The 18,931-nt window shown below is 39.8% G+C and overlaps 1 protein-coding gene across 6 annotated transcripts in view; it reads left to right on the plus strand.

The window, feature by feature from the left end:
• The window catches only part of NEK11 (NIMA related kinase 11), a 245,163-nt gene that overhangs the window by 39,410 nt on the left and 186,822 nt on the right, over positions 1-18,931 (plus strand). For 5 of the 6 annotated variants that reach the window (XM_059390919.1, XM_059390921.1, XM_059390918.1 and 2 more), the window contains one exon: positions 11,232-11,397. The exons of the other annotated variant lie outside the window; for it this stretch is intronic. In XM_059390919.1, the coding sequence (XP_059246902.1) occupies positions 11,232-11,397 (166 nt within the window). The remainder of the gene's footprint in view (positions 1-11,231; positions 11,398-18,931) is intronic. 6 annotated transcript variants of the gene reach the window in all.

Here is an 18,931-nt window from a genome sequence, read left to right on the forward strand (position 1 = left end):
AGAACTTGTATAGGAATTCAGTAAAGTGTCAGGATATAAAATTAATGCACAGAAATCAGTTGCACTTCTCTACACCAACAACAAGACAGAAGAAAGAGAAATTAAGGAGTCAATCCTATTTTCAATTGCACCCAAAACCATAAGATACATAGGAATAAACCTAGCCAAAGAGGCAAAGAACCTATACTCAGAAAACTATAAAGTACTCATGAAAGAAATTGAGGAAGACACAAAGAAATGGAAAAATGTTTCATGTTCCTGGATTGGAAGAATAAATATTGTGAAAATGTCTATGATACCTAAAGCAATTTACACATTTAATGCAATTCCTATCAAAGTACCATCCATCTTTTTCAAAGAAATGGAACAAATAATCCTCGAATTTATATGGAACCAGAAAAGCCTCAAATAGCCATGGAACCTCGAATAGCCAAAGGAATATTAAAAAGAAAGCCAAAGTTGGTGGCATCACAATTCCGGACTTCAAGCTCTATTACAAAGCTGTCATCATCAAGACAGCATGGTACTGGCACAAAAACAGACACAAAAATCAATGGAACAGAATAGAGAGCCCAGAAATAGACCCTCAACTCGATGGTCAACTAATCTTCGACAAAGCAGGAAAGAATGTCCAATGGAAAAAAGACAGCCTCTTCAATAAATGGTGCTGGGAATATTGGACAGCCACATGCAGAAAAATGAAATTGGACCATTTCCTTACACCACACACAAAAATAGACTCAAAATGGATGAAGGACCTCAATGTGAGAAAGGAATCCATCAAAATCCTTGAGGAGAACACAGGCAGCAACCTCTTCGACCTCAGCCGCAGCAACATCTTCCTAGGAACAACGCCAAAGGCAAGGAAGCAAGGGCAAAAATCAGCTATTGGGATTTCATCAAGATCAAAAGCTTTTGCACAGCAAAGGAAACAGTTAACAAAACCAAAAGACAACTGACAGAATGGGAGAAGATATTTGCAAACGACATATCAGATAAAGGACTAGTGTCCAAAATCTATAAAGAAATTAGCAAACTCAACATCCAAAGAACAAATAATCCAATCAAGAAATGGACAGAAGACATGAACAGACATTTCTACAAAGAAGACATCCAGATGGCCAACAGACACATGAAAAAGTGCTCCATATCACTCGGCATTAGGGAAATACAAATCAAAACCACAATGAGATATCACCTCACACCAGTCAGAATGGCTAAAATTAACAAGTCAGGAAATGACAGATGCTGGCGAGGATGTGGAGAAAGGGGAGCCCTCCTACACTGTTGGTGGAAATGCAAGCTGGTGCAGCCACTCTGGAAAACAACATGGAGGTTCCTCAAAATGTTGAAAATAGAACTACCCTATGACCCAGCAATAGCACTACTGGGTATTTACCCTAAAGATACAAACGTAGTGATCCGAAGGGGCACGTGCACCTGAATCTTTATAGCAGCAATGTCCACAATAGCCAAACTATGGAAAGAACCTAGATGTCCATCAACAGATGAATGGATCAAGAAGATGTGGTATATATACACAATGGAATACTCTGCAACCATCAAAAGAAATGTAATCTTGCCATTTGCGACGACGTGGATGGAACTAGAGGGTATCATGCTTAGCGAAATAAGTGAAGCGGAGAAAGACAACTATCATATGATCTCCCTGATATGAGGAAGTGGAGATGCAACATGGGGGGTTAAGGGGGTAGGAGAAGAATAAATGAAACAAGATGGGATTGGAAGGGAGACAAACCATAAGTGACTCTTAATCTCACAAGACAAACTGAGGGTTGCAGGGGGGAGGAGGGTTTGGAGAAAGGAGGCAGGTTTATGGACATTGGGGAGGGTATGTGCTATGGTGAGTGCTGTGAAGTGTGTAAACCTGGCGTTTCACAGACCTGTACCCCTGGAGATAAAAATATGTTTATTTAAAAAATTAAAATAAAATAAAATAAAAAATTAAAGTCTTCTCTTCCTTCTTGTAGCAAAGTGTTAGTATCAGGTGTCTTTAGCCACCAAAATGGCTTACATCATAAGAAAGATTTACCTCCCTAACAAGAAGTCGAGAGAGAGAAAGAGAGAGAGTGAGAGGAGAGCGAGCGAGCACTTTCAGGGTTGACAGAGTCAGCAGCTCACAACATCATGAAGGACCTTGGTCCCTTCCCTTTTCTGTCATTCAGCCTGTCATCCTAAGGTGGCTTCCTTCATGATCCCACCTGGCTGCCAAAGTTCAAGGAGTCACATGAAAAAGATGATGACTTGCAGAGGCAGATTAAAGAAGGGTTTCCTCCCACACTTCTCTTTTTATCAGTGAGGAACATCTTCCCCAGAAAACTCCCAAAGATTTCTCACATCTCACAGGATGTTTAAACTAATCCCTGGCAAGGGAAATAGAATGACATGATAGACTTAGGTTAATTATGATTCATTCCAGAGGCTGAGGAGAGTGTCCTCCTCTTTAGAGCATATGATGATGAAGATGTGGGGAGATGAGTAGAGAGTCATCAATGTCTCTTAGAATAATCAAGCCATAATATTCAGTGACTGGCTCATCTGTATAAATAAGAAAAATAGAATGGCCTGACCACTTCTATTGTGGTATAGAGGAAAAGGAAAGGGGAGAAGAGGAGTTATAACTGGTTTTGAGGGGGAAATTAGAGTTGAATCCAATTATAGATTCCTGGTTATAAGGAGAGCTTTTGCAGTCTATAGAAAGAAGCTCCAGAAAGCTGTCCACTGTGAAGGGAATGTACTCATTTTTTGGCTAAACTGAGAGCAAAGGGCAATTTCTTCTTAATGAAGCTTTTCATAAGCCAGTCCCAGCTGCTTTTAAGGAGGCTGTGGTTTAAGATGGGGTAGGAAATAGACACACTATAGTGAATGCACGAATATACAGGCTTTCAACAGGGTCGAAACCAATGCTGACTTGCAGAGGCAGATTAAAGAAGTAGTTACCTGATGATTAATACTCACTCATGGATTTCTTGGCTTGCCTATAAACTCTTTGCTCAAGAGAAAAGAGAAGCCCCTGGGCAAAGGGTAAAGCAGGTAGACATTATATTATCTTCTCCATGTAACCTCTAAGAAGTCCTCTGGAAAAGGACTGGATAGGACACATCCTGAAGCCAGTTCTGTTTGTGCACTGACACCAGAGGGTCCCTGCAGAGAACTCAGAGTGGGCATCAGTATGGTTTCCAGTCCTGAAACAGATACTCAAGCCACTTCTGTTTTTTTCAAATTTATACAGATGGGAAAAGTCATTGAATTCACATAATTATTAGAAATTTTTTATCTAAGCCATATTTGTCGTCAAACCTCCTACTCCACAAGTTTCTGTTTACTCTCTTCTGTTCCTTAAAAATAAATGGCAACTTGCATAATTTGTTATGGTACCAGCATTGAAACACAGCATGGAAGTTGTCACCACAAATGACAATATAATCTAGACAGGAGCCAGGGTAGCATATTTGCCAAACTAAAATGTCTGAAATAATTCTACTCTTATTTATTTGTTCTTTGTTTACTATCTGTATTATTAGTTCTTATCAATTATTTATTTTTTGCTTATTATCTGTATGTGATACTTCTATACACTGCTAATGTGTTTGGAAACTAAGTCAATCTTGAAAAGCCTAGGAAATGGAATTTATCCGTAGGTTATAATTGATTTTCAGTTTCATTATTCACTACTAAAGGAACTTTAGTTTGTCTAGGTATCACTATATCTTAGCCATCCTTAGGATATAGATAAATTCGGCTAGAATTTAAAATGGAGGAACTTTATTTTTAATCCTGTGGGAGACAGGCTTGGTGCCCTCCCCATACTCCTTGGACAATTAGTGTTTCCTGTGCGTGGATCCAGTCTTTACCTGCCAGCAACTGCAATGGTGCCTGAGGCCTCTCTCTGGCTGTTAGGGCCCAGGCTCTGGCAGGCCGAGAGAATGGGGGAGTTAATACTCCCAGAGAATGAAGTCAGATGGTCCTCGCCCCTCGGACAGAAAGACTCAGAGGTGCCTATTCTACACTGGCTTCCAAGGTTCCTTCACAGAATTAAGCTCCAGTTGCCCAAAGTGGTGACCAACTTGGTAATATGCCCTTGATCAGCTTTCCTTCCCTCTCTCTCACTTCCTCACTCCCTCCCTGCTTAGTTGACCACTGGCGCACAAATCTTTGTCTCAGGGTTTACTTCCCGGGGACCCCAAACTAAGCGAATCCTCTAGGGCAGAACATGGCGTAATGGGATGGTTCCTTACACTTATTTTTGAAATCTTGTTATATAAAACATATTTGGATAAAAACAGTATAGATGAGTGAGGAAAAAGGAAGAAAAGAGTGATTTGTGAGCCTGCTAGTTTTATAGATCTTTTAAAAAGAACCTCTACCTATAACATTTTCATTCCACATTCCATAATATATACTCTGGTTGTGTGTGTGGTGTGTGTGTGTGTGTGTGTGTGTGTGCGCGTACCTGAGTGGTATGTAGAGAATGGTATATATGTATAGAAATTAAGTAGTTTTTGTAAGTAGTTCTCTTAAAAAAAAAAAACAAAAAACCAAAACCTCACATGCTTATTAACTTCCACAAACTATTCAGATGATGCAAATGTGGACATTCCTCTCCTGGGTTTGATTTACATAGGGAAAATAGTAAAGAATGATAAACTCATATCTTTTGCCTCTCGGGAGTCCACCTAGAGAAAAGGTGATTCTGCACAGTAAAAAGTAGTTTGCATTTGCCAAAGTGAATGACCTGGGATGCTAGTCTATAGATTTTGATTTTTCCTCTCTTCTCAAAGAACGATTAGGGATTCCCATCCGCCACCAAGCTCTATTAGAGCATTTATCATGAAGTTATTGAATTATTTTTGTACTTGCTGGTCTCTCCCATGGGACTGAGCTCTCTTGGAGGGCAAGAGGTTTATCTTTCTTATCTTTGGATCCCCAGTGTATGGCATGGTGTTTGACCATCAACAGCTGGTCAAGTAACAGAAGTATGGGATTTCCTATCTTAAGGTGTTTGGTTATGGCTGCCCAGAGCCTCATACAGAGTCTGAAATTGGGCTCTGCCCCTCAGCAAATGCTATGAGCATTTGCACTGCACCGTCATGCCATTTGAGCCCCCAAATCCCTTCTAATGCTTTGATCAGGGGTAGAGAGGAAAAGACCAGGTGAATCAGTTCTAGCCCCCAAACGAGCTGAGATCAGGAATTTAATGGTTAAAAACAAAAGCAGTTCTTAGATATGGCCTATTGTGGTGACCCATAAAAAATTTTGTTCTTTTCTCTGGATACAGACATTAAAATATGCTTTTTAAATTGCTAAGAGAATAAATAACTGAAATAAAATAAAATAAAATTCCATCCTAGTATACTCTCCACAATGTCTACAAATTTTTTTTCAGCTACTCCTTTAAGTAAGTTTAGTTCCTGCTTTTTTCATTTTTTAATTGATGTACCACTTTTTTGAATCAGTATTGCTTTCTGCCACTATATTTTTTTATGTCCCTTTACATTTTAAATTTATATATTAAAGAGTATGAAACAACTTTAATAAAGGGTGTTTTGTACTCTTATGATATTTCTACCCATAAAAGAATATGAAATACTGTGACCTTAAATCCCTTAGAGGATCCTACATTTGAAGACTTGAATTAATAAATAAAAATCAGCCTAAGTGAGTCAAAGTTTCGGAGGTTCAGTTTTTTGTTTTTGTTTTTTTAAAGATTTTATTTATTTATTTGACAGAGAGAAAGAGAGCACAAGTAGGCAGAGAGGCAGGCGGAGAGAGGGGGGAAGCAGGCTCCCTGTTGAGCAGAGCGCCCAACACAACACGGGGCTCAGTCCCAGGACCCTGAGATAATAACCTGAGCTGAAGGCAGAGGCTCCCAGTGAGCCACCCAGGCACCCCACAGAGGTTCAGTTTTCCCGAACCCAAAGTGCTAGCAGTGATTTTGGTAACACCTGAATGTGCCTATTGCATTGGTCAGGGCTCCCAGGTACAGGTAAAAGCAGCCACTGTCTGAGGTTTAAGCAGAAGGGGATTTGTTCCAGAAAAACATGGCCTGCCATGCTTGTCTTTTGGGGGTGGATGAGTTCATACTGGGAAGACCATGAAGAACATTTAAAATGAGTAAAATGTTATAAAGGACTCAAGTTTTAGGAAAACTGATTTCCCAATAAGGGCCGTCTTGAAATAGAAGGTTCTCCTGATGAGATTTTAGAGAATGGACACTTATTTGCTCACGGCAGCAGCAGGAGGGCTGGGGAGCAGGCTAATGGCTAAATTTCCAAGAGCATCAGCCAGAACAAGGCCACTGGAGGGGCTTGCTGCCTTTTCAACCAGGCCATGCTGTTTCCTCTGACCCCTGTGCTAACAAAAGGGATACCCAGTGCCTAACCTGTTCCTTTACTCTGCTCACACCCATGGCAAAGTTTCTGGTGGGTGCAGCTGACTGATGGAATCTAGGTCATACCCTGATACCCCAGCTCAAGGGAGGTGGGAGATGTGGGGTTTGTTTGCTTATCAGTTTTTGTGCATTTTTCTCTATCTGGGGAAGGCAATGTAGGGAGGCTGTCTAAAGATGCAGGGCAGCCACAAATGACAGGTTTCTGCTATGATAATGTCTCATGAAAATAACAACAGGAAAATTGTGCAAACTGTTTGCCTTCTACTATTAAAACTGTGTAGCAAAAAGATGGGATGGAAATAACAAAATCATTAATGCTGATTATCTCTGTGTTGAATTGTGGGTAATATTTTCCTTTTGTTTAAAAAATTTCATATAAAGATACTGTATTTCCTTGAAAATTAGAAAAAATGAGAGCTCTTCATTTAAGAAAGGAAGATTAACATAATTGCCGCCTTGCTAAATGAATGAAAACTCTATTTAAAAGTCCTGAGCAGATTTATGTTAACTACACTAGAATTAAAATATAAAGCAATCCATAAATCAACTAATTAATCAATCCACCACCCCCCCTCAAAAAATAAAGTCGGGAGTAGATTTAATAATCTCTCCTTGTTAAACAGGTGAATACTGAATCAAAAAAAGCGACACAACAAATAAAAAACTACCATCATCTAAGCCGAGGTTGAAATCTGTTTCCTTTGGCTCCATCCCCAGTGGGTGCTACAGTAGCTGCTGCTCACATTAGAGGGTCACAACATCTTAAATGAGGGGAGCCTCAGATATCATTTACCCTTACTTCATAGCATTCATCTCAATTTGAAGTTTTCAAGAATATATGTATTTTCACACACTCCTATACATTTATCTATTTGTTTAATGATTTGTCTTGCCCAGTAGACACAAGGGCAGGGCCTACAAGTCCCCAGTGCCTGCTGCATCATAGACACACAGTAGGTGCTTACAGTATACAGAGTCATTGATGGTTAAATCACAAGGAAAAGGATCACAGCTCGTCATCTCTAGACTAACTGCAAAGATTAACAGCACTACCAGCTGTCTATCCCTCAATGGGGAGCATTTGAAAGAACAAGGGGAAATTTGAGAAAAAATAACTCCGTAGTTAACATGTTAAAAATGTAGTCTGCCTCATACATGTCTTGAGTGACTGAATTTTCAGGGAATGAAATTACCAATAGTTATCCCGGATTTCCAAAGTCATTCTTCAAAGTTTAACCGTTTGCTACTGATTCTAGGAAGAAAGAAGAATGCCACTTGGGAAAAAGAACAGAAAGTTTGTAAAATGAGTGAGTTTGCAGGGATGCCTATTTCTTGTTTGTTGTTTTTTGCTTTTTGCCACTATCATAAAGTTTCTTGCAAGCAGTTGAGGTTCTGATAAAATAAATACCTGTCATGTTATTTGAGAGTCACTGAGCAGGTGACAAGCTGTACTTGATTTGGTAAGTTTCCATGCTATCTTCAGCTGATATTGATCTCATATTAAGTGATATGCAATGAGAGTTTCCTCTGTCAGTTCAGTGACACAATTTTAGGTAAGGAAGGTAGACTCTGTCTGCGTCAGCTAGAGATGATATTAGATATCACCTGTCTTAATAACCTTACCTTCGTCTGCTGTGCTGTGGGCAAATGAGATTTTATGCTTTATCATTGAGCTGCCAGACAGGACTCAGGTAACTATATGTAAAATCTCACACTCTGTTGCACAATAGTTAATGTTTATGAGGAAAAATAAGTATCTTCAAGCTTTTGATAGCATTTGTTCCTTCACAGCAAGAGAATATTGCAAGTTTGCGCAAGGCTTTATATTGTCATGCTTAACCACTGTGACTTTTACAACTGCATGTTAGCTGGGCACAGTAAATTACTGGAAAAGCACTATGAAGATGTCACTGAGCTTTACCTGCTGTGTGGTAATCTTCAGAAGTTACAGAAAAACATAGCCACCGATGTCATTTCAAGCTCCTTTTACTACACTAACAGCCGGAGATGCCACTCTTAATAAAATGAGGTCATTTTTAACCAAATTCTTGATAGCACAGTCTTCTCATAGAAAATGTTACCAAGCAAGCATTTCTCTAGAATCCACTTCATGATCAATTAGGGACCTGATAATGTGTTCGCTAGCTAACAAAACCAACGTGAAAGCGCCATCAGGGGAAGGAAACCGAATGTTTCAACTTTCTAAATTGCAGCCCTAATTAAAGGGTCCTGTAAATGGCAGGGCAGAACCTGTGGGGCTCCTGGGGCAGGGCCATCCTCCCTAATGCAGCTAGGGCCTGCCATGCTTGTCTTTTGGGGGTGGATGAGTTCATACTGGGAAGACCATGAAGAACATTTAAAATGAGTAAAATATTATAAAGGACTCAAGTTTTAGGAAAACTGATTTCCCAATAAGGGCCGTCTTGAAATAGAAGGTTCTCCTGATGAGATTTTAGAGAATGGACACTTAATGCCAACCTTTTATTGGTCAAGAAAAAATGCCAGATGTCATCCAACACCTGACAGGAATCAGTTTAGATAAGGACACTTTCTAAGTTTTCCTACATAATGTCTCAGCTTCTAGGACAGATGGTCTAACCTAGAATTTTTATGAAACGTTTGCCACTGAGGAATGGATTGGATAAAACTACAAGATACAGCGTTAACTGTAACATCTAAGTTTCTAGGCCAGGAGTCTGAACAAAGAAACAGGCTCTATCCCTGGTATTGCCTGAGGAAATTTCTTCTACAGTAAAACAACTAGGGAAAAGTCTTATTTGAATCAATGAAAAGTTCATAGGATAATTAGGTTTTTAAGGATCATAGGAGCTCTCCTATGCAAATGGATAGGAGACATCCCATCATGACATCCATAGTGATTTGGGCTAGTACTTGGGTAAACAGAGCAAACAATTTTTAAGTGAAATGACATAATGAAAGCATTTATATCAACTTAAAATATATCATTGTACATTTTTCCCCATTTTTTGATGCTAACCAACATCTAGTATTTTCTTTTTTTTTAAAGATTTTTTCTTTATTTATCTGACAGAGATCACAAGTAGGCAGAGAGGCAGGCAGAGAGAGAGGAGGAAGCAGGCTCCCTGCAGAGCAGAGAGCCCGATATGGACCCTGGGATCATGACCTGAGCCGAAGGCAGAGGCTTAACCCACTGAGCCACCCAGGTGCCCCAACATCTAGTATTTTCTAATTAGAGGTCCCTTCATCTTCTTTGCATAAACTACCTGCAATATATATTGTTTTCCAGGTTTACCTTCTTTAAAATGAAATGAAAATTTAGCAACTGAATTCAAAATACTAAATTTTTACATTTTTAACCCAACTTTTTAGCACTATCTTGTAAATTATTATCAGCATTTTTTTTTTTTTTTTGCAACTTGTCACACTCAAGTTTTTTTGGCAAACACTTAACTCAGTTTTCCTTGCAAAGATGACACTCATACTCATTCTTCATCAGTTTGTCACATCTAAGTCACAAATTTACTGTAAGAAGCACAACTGGCATGATTAAGTTCAGGAACAAGCACAATCACTCAGGTAAGCACACATCTCACCTAGAGGGGCAGAAGTTAATGGATGTGCTGGAGAGCACCTACTAGGCACAAGCATTCCCTATGGCAAAGCGACAATCAGCATCTGTTAGAAAGAACTGGAGAGCTCTGGTTCATCCATGATTTGGTTGAAGGGCCTTTAATTAAGACTGTTTCTACTATAAATACATTTTCATTAATATGCATAGGTTGTAACTCTTAAAGAACATCTTTGCAAAATGTTTTCTAGTATGGGTTCTGCAGAACTTGCCTTAATGAATAGCTAACATTCACTTATAATCAGCAGAATCTGTCTGCACACATAATTGGTGCTCTAAAGTGCTTTTTCCCAGCAATCTAGTTTACACTTGGTACTATAATTGGTTTGTTCATCAGACTATTTTTTTCTCAGATGGGAAGAGATAGTGTTTTGGTCCACTCTCATTGAGTTATCACAGTTTTAAAATTAATAATTTGGAGATTTAATGAGCTCTTTTTCCCTTTATACATGCTTGAGATCCTAAATTCCTCTCTATCAGTGTTTTTAGATTTTTTTTTTCTTGTCCTAAATACCAATAGCAATAAAGTATGCTATGCCAAGGATAGTTTAAAAAAGAAACTAAATAGATAATGACCCTATTGATATTAAGTTGTTAGATTTGGAAAATTTTAAGCTGAGAGAGAGAAGCACACACCCACACAGAGGCAAAGAGAGACACAAAGGCAAAGAGAGAGAAGGACATAGGTAAAGACAGAAAAACACAGAGACAGCACTGATAGATTAATAAATACATACATATATAGAGAGAAACAAACAAACAAAAAAAGAAACAGAAATAGATACCAAGATAGGAATAGAAATAGAAAAGCAGAGGAAAACAGATAAGGTGAAGGATAGGAAGAGAGAGAGTCTCACAGAGACACAGAAAGAGACAGATGAAAGCAGAGATGCTATGTGAAAGACAAAGGGAAGCTGAGACATCTACAGAGACAGAGGAGGAGCAGCCCCCTCAGCAATGTTGCTCAAAATTAGCTCAGATTCTGCCCTGTTTGACCAAATCTGTAGGGGTACAGCTATGTCAGTGACCAGGATAGGCAAGCAGGTTCAGGGACCACTAGGCGACAGTGTCATAACAGACAATACCAAACCTACGTGTAGGTCATGGCCTGGACATTAGTTAGGTGGCCCTGGACCACTTTTCATAGCTGTTATTTTTTAACTCTAAATGTATTTAAATTTTTATTTTTGTTTGTTTGTTTGGCTGCAGAAAGGTACTGAAGGAAATCTCTGTTGGAGATCTTAATCCAAATGAGACTGTGCAGGCCAATTTGGAGGCTCAGCTCCTTTCCAAGCTGGACCACCCCGCTATTGTCAAGTTCCATGCGAGCTTTGTGGAGCACGATAATTTCTGCATTATCACAGAGTACTGTGAGGTGAGACTCTCCTCTTTTGGAATTCTCAGTAAGAATCTATTTCACAGTATATAGCTGTCTATAAAGAGATATCTCATAAGTTCAGTGATCAAATCATAGGTTGAGGAGGTTGGATTAAATAGGTGATAGGGATTAAGGATATTGTGATGAGCACCGAGTATTGTATGGAAGTGTTGAATCACTATTTGTACACCTGAAACTAATACTATACTCTATGTTAACTAATTGGTATTTAAATAAAAACTTTTAAAGATTTTTTTTTAAAAGATTTTATTTATGCATTTATTTATTTGACAGACAGAGATCACAAGCAGGTGGGGCCGGGGAGAAGCAGGCTCCCTGTCAAGCAGAGAGCCTGATGTGGGGCTTGATCCCAGGACTCTGAGACTATGACCCGAGCTGACGGCCCGAGGCTCTAACCCACTGAGCCACCTAGGCGCCCCAATAAAAACTTTTTTAAAAAAGAAAAAAGCCCACAAGCTGAACTATAAAGCCCTGGGGTATGGTGTCTTGCAGCTAAGAATGATGATCTCTAGGTAATTGACAGACTCACTTCCAATGGAGTAATAGTTGTTACGGGACAGTGCCTCTTGGAGAGAGAGTAATTTAGGGAAGGATTACCCAAACCTTTTACAATGGTCCAATACTTAGATGGACATTTAAATGCTGTAACAGGCCTGGACAGAGCAGAGGTCCCTCTCTTGACTTTCAGGTTCTAGGCCTATTCCTCATTTTCCCCGGTGGAAGTTTGAAAATGGAAATATGGCTCATTTTCCTCATGAAAATCTTTCTTCACATTTATCATTTTGTGATTTATGGCTTCATGTATTTGCAGTTTTCCCTGCCACTCCATGTTCTCTGCAAGTAATAGCCGTGTATTTTACTGAGCCCCAACTGAGTCTGAACCTGCTTGGAAAGGGAGGGGAGGGGAAACGACAAGGTGCGGCTGTACTGTGACGCTGTGTTTGCTCCTGAGAGGCCAGGTAGAGGGAAGCTAGAAGGGCTGGGTCAGGCAGAGAGAACATGAAGATGACTTTGCTCAAAAAGTATCTCCCAGAGCATTCTGGGAGCTAGTCTTAGCCAAATGTACCTTGGAGGAGTTTGGTGCTTGTCATACTTTAGAGTGAATTTAGTCAGCTCATCACCTGGGTGTTACCAGGGCCTGAAAGAAAAGATGCTGGAAAGAAGGAAGAGATTATGCTGAGTGAAATAAGTCAAGCAGAGAGAGTCAATTATCATACGGTTTCACTTATTTGTGGAGCATAACAAATATCATGGAGGACATGGGGAGTTAGAGAGGAGAAAGGAGTTGGGGTAAATTGGAAGGGGAGGTGAACCATGAGAGACTATGGACTCTGAAAAAAAAACGGGGGGGTTTGGAGGGGGGGGGGGGGGGGGGGTGGGGGTACCAGGTGGTGGGTATTATAGAGGGCACGGATTGCATGGAGCACTGGGTGTGGTGAAAAAATAATGATACTGTTGTGCTGAAAATAAATAAATGAAAAAAAATTGAAAAAGAATAAATGAAACAAGATGGGATTGGGAGGGAAACAAACCATAAGTGAATCTCACAAAACAAACTGAGGGTTGCTGGGGGGAGGGGGTTTGGGAGAAGGGGGTGGGATTATGGACATTGGGGAGGGTATGTGCTTTGGTGAGTGCTGTGAAATGTGTAAACCTGGTGATTCACAGACCTGTACCCCTGGGAGTAAAAATATATGTTTATAAAAAATAAAAAATTAAAAAAAATAAAATAAAAAAAGAAGGAAGATGATTGTTAGAATGGAAGGCAGGCCTGTTTGGTCAGAAACTTTGGACACCCAGAGGGTGCTGTGTGTTTGAGACACAGAAAAAAAGAGGCAGAAGAAACTCGGAAAGAGCGGGGATAGCAACAAAAGTCAGCCTTGCCTGCTTGACACATTAGCTAGTGTATTAACCAATATGAAGCCGAAAGCCCAGTTAAAACATCTGCAAGTTTGAGATATTCCAAGTCCCAGCTATTTCTGGGCAGGTCAGCCTCCTCGGCTCAGCATTGCCTTGTTACCTTGTCCATTCCTCTGCTTGGAGGAAAGTGAGAGGGAAAGAGGAGGGCGGGAGAACCACTGCATTTGGGTGTCTACTTCTTCAGCCAGTGGACTGCTAAGAAAAACAAAATGATGAGTTGTGCAGAGCTGTGATAATGAACAGCTACTCTGGCATGTATGTCCTGAATCCATGCAAAACTATAGGTGTTTCCGTGTGTAGCTACAGTATGATCCATCTCCTATAATTTAATCATTTATCTTCCTTTTGCCCTTCAGTTAATCAACTGTTTTATTTGGTAGACAACTGACACCTACTGCTTGTGACTATTACTATTACCTCCTGCTGCTTTTGGCACATTAGACTTTCCAAAGATTCTCTCCTGGTCTTACTATTTTTCAGTGTGGTCAGTACTATGCAATAGAGCTTTCTGTGATAGTGGAAATGTTCTCTATTTGTGTTGTCCAATACAGTAGTCAGGAGTCCCACATGACTCTTTTGCACTTGACAAAGTGTGGCTTGTGTGGTCAAGGCGCTGGATGTTAAATTTTATTTAATTTTAATATATTTAAATTCAAATAACCATGTATGGCTACCAGCTACCTAGAAGCTCACCTAGAGTGTCTAGGTGATAAGCTGGAACTTTCTTTCCCTGTCTTATTTTTAAAAATGTTTAACTTTAATCTAATTTTAATCTACCAGAAAACTTATAAGAATAGCACAATGAACTGTTCATCCAGATTTGCCAATTGTTATAATTTTCCCACATCTGCTTTATCATTCTATTTATTCATCTATCTGTATTTTTTTTCCTGAACCGTTTGAAAGCAGGTTGCAGACAGGTTGCCTCTTTGTTCTAAATACTACTGCTGTATTTCCTGAGGCTGATGACACTGTTTTATATAACCATGGTACAATGGTCAAAATCAGAAAATTAACATTGAAACAATACTGGTGGGATACCTGGGTGACTCAGTAGGCTAAGCATCTGCCTTCAGCTCAGGTCATGATCTCAGGGTCCTGGGATGGAGTTTCCGATTAGGCTTCTTGCTCAGCAGGGAACCTGCTTCCCCATTTCCCTCTGCCTGCCACTCCCCCTGCTTGTGCTCTCTCTCTCTGACAAATAAATAAACAAAATCTTTATTTCATTTTTTTAAAAGCAGCAGCAATGCTGGTATTTAATCCAGGGGCTTGTTAAAATGTGATCCCAGGCCAGCAGCATCACTATTACCTGGGTACTCCACCCCGGCCATACTGAATCCGAAATTCTGGAGGTGGGGTCCAGCAATCTGTGTTTTGACAAGTCCACCAGGCAAGTCCAAAACACATCTAAGTTTGAGACCCGCCCCCTATCTAATCCATAATCCATCTTCAAATATAGCCCACTTGTCCCATTTATGTTCTTAGAAAGGACGTTTCTGTATGTTTTTTCTCGCACAGGATCCACTCTAGGATCATCTGCGTTAATTTTCAAATTCTGGTGGTTTCCAAGGGCTGAGCTACTCTTTCAGGAGGCGCGTTGCCATGGTGACGGCTGTAGACAGGCTCAGGGGAACTGCGGTGGGGCTTCCAGGGCTCCAAGCTGCTGAGCTGTAAGGCTGTAGCTTCCCAGACTCCCAAGAAATGACGTGTGCAGATCACTAGTTCTTGTTAACAGAGATATTTCTCACCCTCAGACCCAAATTTGCCCTTAACTTGCACAAGCTTGGCTTCATCCTCTTTTTATTGAGGTAAAATAATATTGGAAATAGCATATTGCCAAACTTGCACTTCATAGGAAAATGCCATCACCATTCAAATAGCTGGTCTTTTTATCTCCAAGTTTGCTCTTTTGTAATTTAATTTGAGACCTTGCAAGACTGAAATATATAGATTCATTTGTGAGACTGCTACATCTACCTCTCAACCCTTTGGCACATCTTATCGATTATGAGTGTGAAAAGCAAATAACTGAACTCTCACAACTTCTTGTCAAGATCTAACCAAATCTTTGATGGGGAGTAGTTCCAAAACTACCAGAGTGGGAGAGTATTTCAAATACTGGTGTTTTCTCTTTTCCCCCTGCCCCACCACCCAAGGTTAAATGGAACTACTTCCTGTTTTCTGTCTGTACCGCACAGTTTCACACCTCTTCATCTGTACTTGGACCATTCCCTTTTAGAATATCCTCCTTCAAATCCTAATCATCCTCTCTGGCCCAGCAGAAATGCCACCTTTTTTTTTACAAAGACTCCCATAATCTCCTGGCTGGAAGTCTCTCCCACCTGCCCCTCCTACCCTAACCACATAGTATTTTATGCCTCTTGGCACTCAGCACTTTATACATAGTAGAAGCCATCTCAAACTTTCAATGTGGGATTGATTTTTTTCTGATTCATTTTTTGTCACATGGACCCACAGAGTGAGCCAGAAGGAAATTAGTATTCAGAATTTTTTTTCTCACAAATTATTTATCACTTGCTTCCCGCTGCTTCCCACCACATTTCTGTCAAACACTAATGGTAAAAGCTAAAACATTGGATCCTTCTACCTGTTTTATATGTCAAAAGCATTTTGTCCTGTCTTATTTTGCTGACTGTCTAACAATATTCTGCACTAGAGACCTGTGGGATACTACCTGAAGGTTTCCCTTTGGGTGAGGGCAGGACATCCCCAGAAACCTGGTTATTCACTTAGTAGGTGCAGTGGAGGATAGGTGAGATCACATATCTTCAGTAGAGAGAGAGAGCATATGACTGTCCCCCAAAAGCAGGAATGATTGGACTTGTCTAATTTCTACTTAGCGATACTGACATAACTAAACCAAAATTTATCGGTATAATGGTAATTCTCAACCTTGGCTGTACATTAGAAATGCCAGAAGATTTTTAAAAAATCACAAGACCTGAGGCCCATCTCCAGAAAGCCTGATTTAACTAACCTGGATTTTTATCTAGACATCAGGAGTTCTGAATGCTCTCCAGTGACTTGAATATGTAGCCAGGGCTGTGAACTACATTAGAAGGGGAATGGTTAGTGTACAAATAGGAAAACAGCGTTGTAAAGGAAAGCTTTGTCAGCGTTTATGGAGCACTGAGCAAATATGAGGCCCAGACCTGAGAACTGGGAAGTACGGCTCTGATGGTGGGTTAGGTTTTATCCTTAGGGACCTCGCTTGGTGTTATTATTCATGAGAATTGCCTGGTCTATTCTCCTTGCTCCATGTGCAACTTCTGATTACAATTCAGCTCTCTACTTAGGCCTCTTCTAAAAGGAAAAAATCTTCTGGCTAAACTGACAAGAGCTCCCTCCTGTCTTGGCAGTTGTAGTTCTCAATGTATATGAATAAATTGACATTCTAGATTATTTATTGGTTCCTTAAGAATTTCAAGTTCACAAAGGCAGCGGTAATCAAAGGTCTTTCCAGAAGCCATTATGATCCCCAGCTCTGTGTCAGATACAATTCTAGAAGTATGGTACAACATGGTACAATGTACCTGTCTGGTAGAATAAATAAATCATTTATAACAATGGCAAAAATACAAGGGGTGTGTGTGGTAGGGGTCAAGGGAATGGGGTGGTTAAAATACTATGGGAGCTGGGGCGCCTGGGTGGCTCAGTGGGTTAAAGCCTCTGCTGTCGGCTCAGGTCATGATCCCAGGGTTCTGGGATCCAGCCCCACATCGGGCTCTCTGCTCAGCAGGGAGCCTGCTTCCTCCTCTCTCACTCTCTGCCGGCCTCTCTGCCTACTTGTGATCTCGCTCTCTGTCAAATAAATAAATAAAATCTTAAAAAAAAAATACTATGGGAGCTAAGAGTCAAGAGAAATGATTTTGGGCTGCAGGAACCATGGAAGAGCTGGCATTATATTTGAACTTGAAGTATGGGAAGGATTTGGTCAGGGAGATGGGGCAAGGACATTTGAGTTAAAGGGAATAATGTGATAAAACACTAAGAAGTAGAAAAACATGGACCATGATGTAAGAATTTAATACTTCACCTTTAATTGTAATGCATTTGAAGTTAAACATGTTTCCTAATGTTAATAACTTTTATAGCCTCTGTATGGTTATCAAAACCAGAATATTAATATTTTACCAGTTTCCTTCCTAGTGTCTTTGTCTGTTCCAGGGCCAAATCTGGGATCCTACAATGCATATAATTGTTGTATCTCTTTAGTCTTTTCTGATCTATTATAGTTTCCCTTTCCAGCCTTTTGTTTTGTTTTGTTTTGTTTTAAATGACCTTGATACTTTTGATGAGTACTGGTAAGTTATTTTGTAGAAGAACTCTCAGTTTGAATTTGTCTGATGTTTTCTCATGATTAGATTGAGGTTATATATTCTGGGCAAGACTACCACAGAAGTGATGTGGTGTCCTTCTCAGTATATCGTATTAAGAGGGGACATGAAGTTAGTACATCTTATTACTGGTGGATGTTAACTTTGATTATTTGATTGAAGTTTTGTCTGCTGCATTTCTCCACTGTGAAGTTCTCCACTGTAAAGTTACTATTTCCTTTTTTTGTAGTGGGTAACACTACAAAAAATGTGGGTAGTATCTTGGGAAAGATACTTTGAGACTATGCTGATAATCCTGTTTTTCCTCAAACTTCCAACCACTGATTTTAGCATCTTCCAGTGAAGGTTGCCTGGAGCAATTTTTACTCTGATGTTTTCCTAATGGTGATTATGTATTTCCTTCATTCTTTCTACATTTACTAATTGGAATTCTCTTATAAGGAATAGTTGTTCTACTGTTCCTTTTCCACTTATGTATTTATTCAATTATTTATATTATCATGAACTCATAAATATTTATTTTATTCTATGGGTTATAACCCAATACTCTTCCGGCTTTAGCTGTTGGGGCTCCTTCATGTTGGCTCCTGTGTCTTCTTAACATGGCTTCATCCCTTTTCAAGGAGAAGTAGAGTCTTATATATTATTCTATTTTATAGATGAGGAAACAGGACCCCAGGTGGAGTAATTTTCTGGTAATCACATGGCCAGAATATTGATTTTTGTTCAGGGTAGAAGCAGGACCAGGGGTATTAGGAAAACTGCTCCTTTTTTCTTTCTACTTGGATTGCTCTAATTCCTTCCTTAATATTTAATAGAGCCAACCAAATAGTTCATGTGATTATCTACATGAATTAGAAGAGACTGGCTGTTTTATTGCTCATACCAACAATGTTAACTAAACATGTTTCAAATTGTGGCCCAGAACACAAATTTCTGTATAGCCACACTAGTCAAGCCTATGTGAATTATAGGAAAATATAAAATATATTAAATGGAAACTCTCAGTTATAGGATAAACAAATTCTGGGAATCACGAACATAGTTCTGGGGACAGTGACATAGTTAACAGTACTGTACTGTAAGCCTGAAATTTGCCAAGAGAGTAGATCTCAAGTGCTCTCATTATAAAAAACAAGAAGAAGAAGAAGAAGAAGAAGAAGAAGAAGAAGAAGAAGAAGGAGGAGGAGGAGGAGGAGGAGGAGGAGGAGGAGGAGGAGGAGGAGGAGGAG

The sequence above is a fragment of the Mustela nigripes genome, chromosome 2 (assembly GCF_022355385.1).
Source record: "Mustela nigripes isolate SB6536 chromosome 2, MUSNIG.SB6536, whole genome shotgun sequence".
Lineage (NCBI taxonomy): Eukaryota > Metazoa > Chordata > Mammalia > Carnivora > Mustelidae > Mustela > Mustela nigripes.